The sequence below is a fragment of the Cryptomeria japonica genome, chromosome 1, assembly GCF_030272615.1.
Source record: "Cryptomeria japonica chromosome 1, Sugi_1.0, whole genome shotgun sequence".
Classification (NCBI taxonomy): domain Eukaryota; kingdom Viridiplantae; phylum Streptophyta; class Pinopsida; order Cupressales; family Cupressaceae; genus Cryptomeria; species Cryptomeria japonica.
Window position 1 is genome coordinate 537,211,641 of NC_081405.1, and position 12,854 is coordinate 537,224,494.

The window sequence follows — 12,854 nt, forward strand, 5'->3', positions numbered from 1 at the left end:
AAATAATTTTCAGTATTAACTTATATATATACTTTCTTGTATACACTTCACAAACTTTTTATGCCAACCTGTCCAAACGTTTCTCTCTTTACCTATTTCACATCAAGCTTGAATGTGACTCTCAAATAGGAAAGGAACCTTTATGAAAATCCCTCCATCCAAGTGTAGATTATAATCTGTAAATTCATGTCCACATGACACGTGGCCTAAACCCTACTCTTTGAATGGATACAACTCACCAAAGCTAAACATGGGTTCATTTTTTGACCTCATCTAATAGGAGGGGCCCTCGACACGCCAGCGGATGACGTACGCCTGCAAACACCTGTATTCGGGAAAAAGAAATTTGGTCACTATATTGCCTGGGTGTCTTGCTCGCGGTAATAATTTTGTGAATTTTTGCTCGTCTCTCTGGTTTAGGGTTCGACTCCACAGGAACTGAAATTCGCCAAATTATACGCATGGCATTCAAAATTGGCCCCATAAATCTTAACGCCATTGCTCAGGTACGTCTTTGGGCTTATTCTTCGATCCAATCAGTTCAGTTTTTTTTGACTGAAAGAAAAATGGTCAGGAGTTCAATTCACACGGGAGAACGTTAATTTTTTTCTGTTTTAAATTAAAACACACTTGAAGCCCTAGGTACCTGGCTACTGCGAGAGAAACTTACACGCGTTCCCTCTTTTGACTTTACACCGAAGTGACATGGACTGTCAAATTTTTATGTTATATGCCCTAGCTTAGATTTTCGTATCTGTTAAACTTAAATAGAGTTAAATTTTCGTTTTGTGGGGATCGATCGCATGATAAATTTGCAACCTTTAAGGACCTGTTATAATGGTTAAATTGTAATCTCTGTGGTAAATTGTGGAAAATATATGTTCTCCTACTTTTTTTTTGAAATGGGAAGATTTTTTATTTTTTGCGGCTTCCTGGTTAGTGTCAGAAATTATTGCCTTGTTTACGGTTAAATAGTATTGCTCAATTTTGTTCCGAACTCTGTTGGAAATTGTCGAGTTTTGATTTACAATTTGTAATTATTAATTGGAGATTATATATCATGGGAAACTATATACGAAATAAACACTGGCAGAACAATGTTTGTTTTACTGTGTAAATAAGTCCTCCTTATAGACTATGCTTTACAATATTCATCATTGCACACCTTATATTGTAAGATGAGAAGTCTGACACTTTTTCAGATTGCCATTAGATTTATTATTTTTTTATAGTCAACTCCACTATTTCATCTACCAAAGCTGCATTAATATTGACGTTACTTTACTGAACCCGGGTAGTTTTTGCAATAAGTGCCCCGTCTTACCACTAGAATGCAGCTAAATGGACAGAGAAGAAGTTTTCCTCTTTTAATTTATAATTGAAAAAAAATTTCTACTAACGAATGCTATAATAGTGTAAAGTATAATAGAACTAAATGTGCATGTGGCCTTTGTATAAGCAAGCATTGATCACGCAAATGGTTTTAGGATCTGCTAGCTTTGTTCTTAGAAGATGATGTAAGAACTATAGAAACTTGCAGCTCATGAATTTGACTGTAGTGTCGCTGATTGTAATTACTTCTCAATATCCTACTCTGCTTGGAAAATGCATTAATTTGGAGAGCTAAGCACTTGGCAAGGACTTGGATTAGTAGTACTACACATAGCAGCGAAAATTGCTTTGGGGAATAAATTGGCGGAACCAAAAGAATCAAAGAGAAGATTTTTTTAAAACTGAGAGGATTTAATTGGGAATTTAAACAAATAAATCAGATTCTGAAAAAATGCAGAAAAAAAGAGAAAAAAACTGCTGTCTTTTAAACCTAGAGGCATTTTAATTGCAGAGATATATAGAGAGATAATAAAAATTAAAGTCTACCTAATGAATTTTAGAATACAGACTTTTTTTCGTTTATGTTCTTATTGCTGATTACGTAGCATTGCACAATGCATATTGCCTAGTGCAAAAATGTATAAATGTGTAATGGTTACCCCCTGATTTTTTTTTTGAAAAATTATCCGCAAATGAAACTCATACAAAATATGCAAAGAGAACATTTGGCTGCAATAGTCTGATATTGATTTTGTTTCAGTTCACATACACATTATTACATGGTCTTTGGTGGATGAACAACCCCCAAGGGACTTTCAATACATGGCTTGAGGAATACATGAAACCAACATAAATAAGGTACCTTATATTGAAGACAAATCTGAAGGTTACAAGTCTGATACAAATCTTCTAAGGGCTGCGACATCAACACCACCCAATACTTGTCCAGCTCACCAACCACACCCATTAGACTGTTTCATAGCAGCAAAAATCTTTTGGGGAAAGAATCGGCAACCCAAAAGTATAGTATTTTTTGAAAAAATGGGGAAAAAGTCAGATTTAAAAAAAACGTGAAAAATTATAGAAAAAGAGAAAATTTTAAAAAATATTTAAGGGCATTTCCATAGCATAGAGTATAGAGAGAAAATAAGATAGAGAGTTTAATCCATGAATTGTAGTCAATGATAGTCACTGTGGGCATTACAAAACTTCCATAGGGGCCATTGAAATGTGATTGACGCCATCAAAAAATTCAGACATAATGTGACGCAAATGAACTTGAAGGTGACACTAGTTTTGTTGCCTATATGGAGTTAAGTCTGTGGCAACCAAACTGATTGCAACAGAAACTGTTGCCTATGTAAAATTGACTTTAAGTGTCAATATGGTAATGAAATATCAAACTGGTAATCCAATGAATAACTAAAGGAATTTGAGAATGAGTAAGTTTAAGAAGGCATGTGGTTTGAAGAAAGTCATAAATGTGCATGAGAGGAAGCCTTTTGCTATACCTAGATAAAATTGCTCTTTAACTGAAAATAATTCAAGGAAACAATAATAAAAGACAATTCAACTTTTCCCTTTCGCCTATAGTAATGAATGCTAGTAAGTGCCTAATGTCTTATATGCAATGTAAACATATGCTCTTCTAAGTGTGCTAAAAATTGTTAGGTCTGCTAGATTTTAGCTTGTATGTTGCTTGAGAAATGAACATTTGCAAAATGAATTTATGATGAAACAGCTTGATATTTTATTTTATTAAATCATTTTATATAGAATCTTTAAAAAGTAAAGATAAACAATGTTAGTCATAATGGCCCCGTGTAAAGGTATCCTCTATTGACTTTTTGCAAGATAATAGGATATTTTTTGAAATCATTTAAATTGGCAGTATTAACATTTTCAGCATTTTTTCTTAACGGGACATAAAATTTCAAAAAAGCAAGTAATGTAAGCAGAGACACCTATGTCAGGAAACAATAGAGATTTTGGGATAGATTTGTTAAATTAAATACATGAAATGGAGAAACAACAGGAAATGGTCTCAGAAATGTGTCATGGCCCTGATCTGATATCCATTTCACGAACTGCAAACTTGAATATGGAATCGTCTTACAAAGTAAGGCTTAACGATTTCATAAGCCAACCAGTATACTTTAATCATCTATCTCCTGAATCTGCCTCATGGTACGGAAACCACATTCCTTGTCATTGGATATTAAATATAAGTTTATAAGGAGCGGGTGAAATAAGATTATCATTGACAATTAGCAAGGAGCGATTATCATTAGTTAAGTTAATTTACAAAAAGGCAGTGGACATTCTTGAAGAGACGTCTCCCTCCGAAATGACTGCCACCCGTAGGGAAAGTTATGACCTTCCTGCACCAAGTGAAGGTTATAAAGGAACGTTCCAGCACCAAGAGCCATCAGGGAATGAAATCAGATTGAATGTTAATAATTAAATATACAGCAGTTCGAATATGCTTGTGGGTTTGGGTATGAGTTCTTTATGCACAGCTTGATGAATATTATCTGCTCATTGATGATTAATAATATGCTGTTGTTTATAACTGTTAATAATATCTATGACTGTTTATAATACATATCTGACTGTATATGACTGTTTATAATATGCTGTATGTTTATGACTGCTTAGGATTCATTATATATCCTGCTTGATTGTTATATTCAGCCATGATAGGGGCAATGAGGGATTGCAAGGAGGGGAATGGGGATGGGATACTCTTCTAGGTATGCTACCTCATGGTGGTGACCAAATGGTCCCATGAGGCCAAGGGGGTACAAGGGGTACTGCCTTTGGGCTTAGAAGGGATGGACTTTTGGGGCGCCCTATTGTAAATACACCTCAACCCTCTGTCATGGTGTATCAACATACTAAGGAGTTCAATCATAGGAAATGGAATTGGATTATATGATGAAGGGGAACGGTAATAGGACATCTCACTAGGTACACCACCTCATATGGATGGCATGGGCCACATGAGGCCAAGAGGGATGGTATATCCGTTCTTGGGCCTAGGGTAGAGGATCTCTAGGGCACTTTATCAAGTCACCTTATTTAAGCTTCCCTATGGCTGAATTTCTCCAATAAATTAGAGTTATCTTATGATCAAGTTAATGTTCCTAACCCTAGTAGGATTTTAGGGCAAAAACTAGTGCATTTATAAAAGGGGACATTACAAATGGTATTAGAGCATGATCCTGCCAGCTTGCAGTGGAAAGATGAATCAGTAAATGCATTCTAGCCAATAAGAAGGGTCTAACAATGCATATACTTTGTGTATGCTCCGTGTCGTCATACATTCGTGTATACTCCGTGTTTTTAAGTGTATTCTCCATGTTTGGCTCTATATTTTTAGTTAATCTAGAATATGAGAATAACAAGAGTGAACCGAAAGGGATATGAAGGTCATAGATGTGTGTTATACTTCTAATCCTCTTCTCAATGAATGGGGAGTTTGCCTTTGTTTGTCTCGAGGAAACAACCAAACACAGTTCTTATGATTACAATTGATGAGGTAAATCTTGTCTTAAATTTTGAACCTTGCCAATTTCCAACTCTAGACTACATTGTTGCAACTTTAGTTCAAATTCGCAACTTAGGGTAGTACTAGTTTCAACTTATGATGATATCAGAGTAGCATAGCGAAAGGTGGATTGCAAAATTAGACTTCATTGCTTGAGGACAAGCAATTTTGGGAAGGGCAGACTGTCATGGCCTTGATCTGATATCCATGTCACGAACACCAAACTTGAATATGAAATTGTTTTACAAAGTAAGACTTCACAATTTCATAAACCAACTAGTATACTTTAATCACCGATCTCCTGGATCTGCATCAATCTAAGGATTGATCCTCTTCCCCATGGTACCATTCCTTGTCATTGGATAGTTAATAAAAGTTAATAAGGAGTGGGTGAAATAAGATTATCATTGACAATTAGCAAGGAGCGATTATCATTAGTTAAGTTAATTTACAAAATGACAGTGGACATTCTTGAAGAGATGCCTCTCTCCAAAATGACTGCCACCCATAGGGAAAGTCATGACCTTCCAGGACCAAGTGAAGGTTAGAAAGGAGCGTTCCAGCACCAAGAGCCATTAGGGAATGAAATTAGATTGAATGTTAATAATTAAATATACAGCAGTTCTAATATACTTGTGGGTTTGGGTATGAATTCTTTATGCTCATTGATGATTAATAATATGCTGTTGTTTATAACTGTTTATAATATATATGACTGCTTTTAATACATATCTGACTGTTTATGACTGTTTGTAATATGCTGTATGTTTATGTTTGCTTAGAACTCATTATATATCCTGCTTGATTGTTATATTCAGCCATGATAGGGGCAATGAGGGATTCCAAGGAGGGGAGCAGCGATGGGGTACTCTTCTAGTTACGCCACCTCATGGTCCCATGAGGCCAAGGGGGTACAAGGGGTACTGCCTTTGGGTTTAGAAGAGATGGATTTCTGGGGCACCCTATTGTAAATACACCTCAACCCTCTGTCATGGTGGATCAACATACTAAGGAGTCCAATCATAGGAAGTGGAACTGGATAACATGATGAAGGGGAACGGTTATAGGACACCTCACTAGGTACACCACCTCATATGGATGGCACGGGCCACATGAGGCCAAGGGGGATGATATATCTACTCTTGGGCCTAGGGTAGAGGATCTCTAGGGCACCCTATCAAGTCACCTTATTCTAGCTTCCCTATGGTTGAATTTCTCCAATATATTAGAGATACCTTATGATTAAGTTAATGTTCCTAACCCTAGTAGGATTTTAGGGAAAATATTAGGGCATTTATAAAAGGGGACATTACAAAATGGACAACAAAATATACAAATTCTTTTGAACAGAACAAGAAATTATCACTTTTAATATAATAGATGAATGCTTTTGAAGAGGTGACTAGCAGAAAAATAATTGTTCTAATAGAAAAGGAAATTTTAGTAGAAAAGAAACCAGATGAACCTTTTGAAGAAGAAAATGATGATGGTTTGGCATGTTAGGAAATGTCTATGTTTAAAACACAATGGATGATGAAGGAACTAATTACAGAAAATATTATCATTATTTCTACTCAACCCATTATTGAGGAACTAAATAAAGGACTAGATATCATGCAAGAATAGGTCTATAATAAATGTGCCCGCTTAAACCACTACATAACATATATTCTACTAACGAATACAAAATAAGTAGTTGGCTACAATCAAAGCAGAGATAACCAATATAGCCAATCTCAACTTTGATTTATACTAAACTAGGGATTGAAGATTAAGGGAGGCCAACCTCATCAAGGACCAGATATTAAGGACGACGTAGAATTATAAACTTAAAAATGGCAGCGATCAGGAATAACCTATATATATATATATATACAAGACCAATCTACATGAATGGTCGACCTCTCTTTGCTTATTAGCATATATGCAAGACATTTTCTATGCTGTCTGACCTTAGTTGCAATACAAATTAATATTTCTGGCCGACCACCTTTGCCAAGACAAACACACATGCTAGCCGATCTATGTCTTTATTAATGTAGGCTAACCTATTTCTAATGCCCTCATCAATGAGAGGCCTTCCTTGTAAGAGTCGTCCCTCTCTATGTGGCCACCTCTTTGGAGAGGACTAAAATAAACTTAATTAATTGAGGAAGCTGACCTCCGTCAATTAGTCACATCTCTTTGGGACAAGACGTCCTCCTTCGAGAAATCACACCCCTTGGGTATGGTATAAAAGGAGATAAAATGGGGATTAAAAGGGAGGTCTGGGAAGGAAGATAATCATTTGATTGAAGAGCAGATGAAGAACAAGAAAGCAGATCGAAATGCAGATCTGCAATCAGAAATCAGCAGACTCATAATGCATCAAGATGGATTCAAACACCTGCAGTAATCAATAAAAGATCATAGATCCAGATCAGTAAAAATGACCATTGTGAGCAGCAAATACAAACCAAGATCAGACCTATAACAGATCAGATCCAGATTTATTATACCAAACAGCTAATAGCATAAATAATTATCTTTGTGGTATATGTTTTTCCTATGCACTATAAGTTAGCATTTATGATATAATATCTTACACATATTAAATGTAGAATACATATGCTTGAACATAAATCTGATTTTAACCTCCAAACAATCTCGCAGGGAAAGGAAGGCAGTGTAAGGAAGGGGAGTAATTATAAGATCTCCATCCAAGTGGGTCACTCTGAGTGGATGTCCAATGTGTCTGCTACTGGGGCCAAGAGGGCAAAGATGTGCTCTTGGGCTTAGATAGGAAGATTACAAGGCCCCCTGTTACGATCTCCTATCCCAACTCTACGATGATTGGTTATTGACCTAGAGGGATGAGGCATGGATAGGGAAAGCAGATACAAGCACCCCACTAGGTAGAGTACTTTTAATGGATGTCCAATGTGCTTGCCACTGGGGTCAAGAGGGTCAGTGTCCACTCTTGGGCTTAGCACGGGGATGTCTTCGGGTGACCCTATCATACTTCCTCCTCCAAACCCTAATGTGATTGAATAATAAGAAGTAATATAGATATTGTCTATTTTATTGATTTGAGATTATTACATGATATCATCTTACCCTAATGATTGAAAAGTATATATGTATATATCCTTGGTTATGGTTGCTGGGTTTAAATCGTTAAAAAGGATATAGTACTTGGTTAGAATATCTCTAACCATATCTTATCTCCTACCTTAATTGCATTTGTGATTTTTGGGTAAATTCTAGGGTAAATCTAGAAGGGGACATTACATATGCGATTTTTAAATGTGATTAAACGTGATTTTTGCAGCACTTTAGCCACAATTAATCAACCAAAGTCATTGACTATCAGTTGACTTTTTGGCCCAACTCAGGGTTTATATGGGGAAAAAATCGGCACTTCCGATGATCCATGATTACTCGCAATTAATCGTGGCTCAATGTTGACTTCTGCTTCTTTGCATTGTTCTAAGGTTGTACCATTGAAATTTCACATTCAAACCCCTAGGGAATGGACTGATAATATGTGGTCAAGTCTCCAGCTCAGTGGAACATCAGCAAAATGACAAATGGAGCATGGAACAAGTTTGAAAACATCTCCAACAAGATACCCACAAAATCTAAACCTTATCTAGCTTCTTTTATTTTAATGCCAAAGAAGGTTCTACAACTAGGGTATCATCGAAAACCCTCAGTTGCACGACCAGCAATAAGAGTACCTAAAAACACCACCGAAAAAACACCCAAAAATCTTTGCGAATCACCAAAAAGAAAACCCACAAATCTATAATCAGAATACCTTGTATATTTTCATTTTCTCCAAACCCCGATTTCGATAAATTTGTGAAAACCAATGTGTGTCCAGTATGAAAACACCAAACCAGCTAAGGAAGACCGTTCATCCCTGAAACTAGTGTATTTGATGAGGGTTTCTGTCCTTAATCAATCTTAGAAGAACTTCTATGTTCATTCCTACAACATCTCCTTAAGTTTGCAGACTTTGAAAATCCTTCTTTTATAACTTTTGAGAGCTATTCTAGGGAAAAGTGTTTTTTGTGAAAAATTCTTTTTTTTGCATTTTCATTACTTTTTAGAAAAAACACACTTTTGTTTTTTTGCTAGTTTTTGGAAAATCTCTTTTTTGCTTTTTTTCTACCTTTTTGGGGGTGTGCTTTTTGCTACTTTTTTTTTTTTTTAACAGAAATGTGTTTTTTTGTTGATTTTTCAAAAAAACAATTTTCCACTCAATAAGACCTCTTTGAAATATTAATAACAATTCATGTGCAAAGGCCCCCCCATCTCTCCGAGATGTCAACTTTTGAGGAGCATAACTTAACTTTATAATATTCAACAGTAAAGTAAATATTAAAACCTAACTTTATAACTTTAGTGCAAATATTAAAATAATTCCAAGCACATTGCGGAAAGGCTTACCAAAGCATCGAAAATTGAAACCAAATATGTTGAGACATTACTGGTGTTGAAAAATGATGCCCAATGTTGGAATGAGCACATACTATAGATAGCAATGTTTTCCGAGAACCAAAGAAAGTAAACCTAGAAAAACTTAGAAAGATTGGTGCCATGCAACCACTTACTACAAGTAAACCAAAGAGAACAAACCCAAAAAAACCTAGAAAGATTGGTGCCATGCAAACACTTACTAAAAATAGCAATTGCTATCGAAACCCACTAAAATTGAGAATTGAGATCACCAAGAACGTTGGAACCCTCCCAACACATCGAGAAACCTACGAAAACCGTAAAAATTGTTTAAAGGTTGGCGTAAAATGGGGACATTACAAAATGATAAATAGATACTAATAGTTCAAATTTCTAATTACAATGTACTTTGTATAAAGTCCATTACAAATGAAGTACAAAGTTTCAAAAAATAGGATGTAGTTGATGATTCTTGCTACTACAAAGAGAGCTACACTAGAGGGTTGCAAGCCCTAGTGAAGAAGCTCCAGAGTTAGTGCTTCTCTTGATTCGTCCAACCACATAACTATCAATGTTGGCCTCCCCAAATATCTCAAAGTCATTAGGATTGAATAAAGTCCGTTGCATATGCAAAAGCTTCCACCATAGCTTGCTACTATGGAGATCCAACCACAACAAATGATAGTGTAGTGTGGCACCATAAATTCCTAGTTGCCATCAGTGCCTATTCATGGATGTTCTTTCTTCATCTTGTAACCTTCAAAATGGCTTGCAATCCCATTGAAGTATGAGGTGCAAAGAAGACATTGATGTTTCCTCCATTTGTATTTGGGCCGCGTGCTCTAGAACTAGGTGTCGCTTATGTTGGGAATTATGGTGTTAAAACCTTTGCAAGTATCTGATTTAATTTATTTATTATTTGGCATTTCCACATAATTATTTGACATATTTTATATTGTATTTTAAATAATATTTGTGCTCCACCTCAAATAGGGTGTTGGAATTTGTGTAAAACATTTGATGCCATGTGTTGGTACTTTGTTGCATTAGTTGATGCTATCATATATTCAGTAGATTTGGAGTGCCTCTCTATTGTGAGATTCTATGACATGTTACAATGGTATCTTATGATGCGGAAGAGCCAAGAATAGGGGGACCAGCTATGATAGGCTTTATTGTTTATCATAAGGTGTCTATTTTGAAATTTTATGACATGACAAGTTAGATGGCTATGTTGAGTGGGTCAAACTAGGAAGTACAGATGATTTATTGATTTACTATATTAAGTAAGTAGCAAGGAATTTTCATGGGTGTCTTTGGAAATTGTGCTCAAGTTGGGTGCCACCGTTTGGGTGTTTTGTAACATGGTTTTGAAAATCGTTTGTGGTTTTTTTAGCTCATTGATTTGTCTATAAATTGGTACTTGAGAAAATGGTTTCATATTAAAATTTACTCCTATTTCAGATTTGATAATACATTGTGCAGGTTTGGGAGTGTGAGTTTTTCTTCGGGAAAGCTTTACCCCACATAAATCATTGTGGTATGGTATTATTGTTTTATTAGTTCATGCATGTATCTCTCTATTTTCAATAATAAGTTTGGATCAGATTTTAAGTATTTGATACATCACCCCCTTCAAGATTATCATAGGAAGTTGTTTATGCATATCTTGCTTCCTTACAAGTGGTATTAGATCTTGATCACCTCTGTTTCTAGTTGTCAGGTAGAGATTTTTTTGAGTTAATTATGATTTGAGTGGAAGCTTTTGTAGAAGGAGAACTTTGTGATCATTATCGTAGGAAATAAAGATAGCAAGCACGTCAGGGAGGATTGAGGTGGAAAAGTTCTTAGGTACAAACTTTTAGATGTGGAAATTGAAAATGGAAGATCTGTTGATTGACCATGATTTGTGGGATGCTATTAATGCAAATGTTCAAAGACCTATGTATGCTACTCAAGCATCTCAATATGATGTAATGAACCAAAAAGCAAAGGGTCCATTTAGATTGTGTCTTGTAGATTCTATTCTTATTAATGTCGATGAAGAATCCTCTGCAAAATCTTTATGGATTTTTATTTTGAGAGATCTATCAAGTAAGATCCTTGGTGAACAAATTATTCTTGAGGAAGAAGCTTTATTCCTTGAGGATGGAAGAAGGTGGATGGATTGTAGACCACTTGGAAGCTTTTAATATGTTAGTCGCTCAATTAAACTTTGTGGATGTAAAGATGGATGACGAGGAAAGATGTCAAAATTTCCTGTATTTGTTGCCAGACTCATGAGACAACTTGGTCATGGCCACTGGGAGAACTTCTATCACTTTGAAGGTAGAGGATGTTGTTGATTCTTTTCTTTTTGAAGAGATGAGGAATTTCTCTCAAATTGCCAAATAGGCTTCTAGCGTTCAAAGAAGTCAAAAAAAAAAGGCAAGAACTGTTGGATGTTGCTGAGAAGATTGTTGGAATGATGTGTTGTCATTGATGTCAACATATTCCTTTGTGCATTCCAGTGTTGCAGTTTGGTTGGATGAGTTGGTTTAGCCTGTGTGTTGCAGATGAGCTGATGCGGATTAAAGGGTTTCTGGTATGTTGTCTGTAGATGGTTCATTCCCATTTGCAGAGGTCCGCATGATGTTTTGATCAAGTTATGAGATCCGGTATTATGGATGTTATTCAGTTGTTCGTGTTGTTCGGTATTCTGGTTTGTATTCCGTATTGCTTCGGAATTGCTATATCTTTAGTTGTGGATGTGTGGGATGTATTCAAGACGTTGATGTGTATCCTCAGTTCGAGTGGTTCATGATTTGGAAATCCACAAGCAAATCCTTTAGGTTGACAGTCAGTTATACTGGTGTTCTTGAGCTCCGACAGAGAGATGATGTTGATTTTGGTAATCCGAGTTGTTGCGGTGGTTGTGATATAATTCATGTTGCTTGTGAATATCTCTAGATCATGTTCTATGCGTATTGGTGGTCCGCATTGATTATTGTGCACGTTATTGAAGATTTTCTTTGTCCGGTGATGTTCTTCGTGTTATGCGACATTCTTGGTGGTTGTAGCGTGTTGCGGATGATCGAGGCGCAATTGTTGGAAGTGTTGTGTGTTTGTGGTATTGATCTGGGTCTAGACTATGTCTTAGCTGACATTGTTTTGGTCCGCATGTATTGTTGTAGCGTGTGGTTATTATTTTGTTATTTGTATTGAGGGTTTGGCCGACCTATATTTCATGGGTTGATGACTTGTATAAATAAATGTAATAATCATTAAGAGTGATCATGCAATGTGTGAATATTGTATCAATCATTCAGTAGTAGGGAAGTTGTGCGAAGAAATGTTTTGTAGAGAAGATTTGACAGTGAGCTTAACCGAAATAGTACCCAGGCATATGAAGATGCTACTTTCATAGTTCATGTAATCCGGATTGTTGTTTGAATGATTTTGTAAGTCCGTGAGACTTCTTGTAAGGCAATGAGCCTTCCCTAAAGGTTGTAGCCTTTCTGGGTTTCTTATTTTGAGCAGTGAGTTGTAG

At 36.0% G+C, this 12,854-nt stretch overlaps 1 protein-coding gene across 1 annotated transcript in view; it reads left to right on the forward strand.

The window, feature by feature from the left end:
* Nucleotides 1–76: 76 nt before the first annotated feature.
* Nucleotides 77–12,854, forward strand: part of LOC131044972 (golgin candidate 6) — a 149,244-nt gene continuing 136,466 nt past the window's right edge. Inside the window, exon 1 of the mRNA XM_057978469.2 lies at nt 77–506. Coding sequence (XP_057834452.2) covers nt 462–506 — 45 coding nt within the window. The 5' untranslated portion in view covers nt 77–461. The remainder of the gene's footprint in view (nt 507–12,854) is intronic.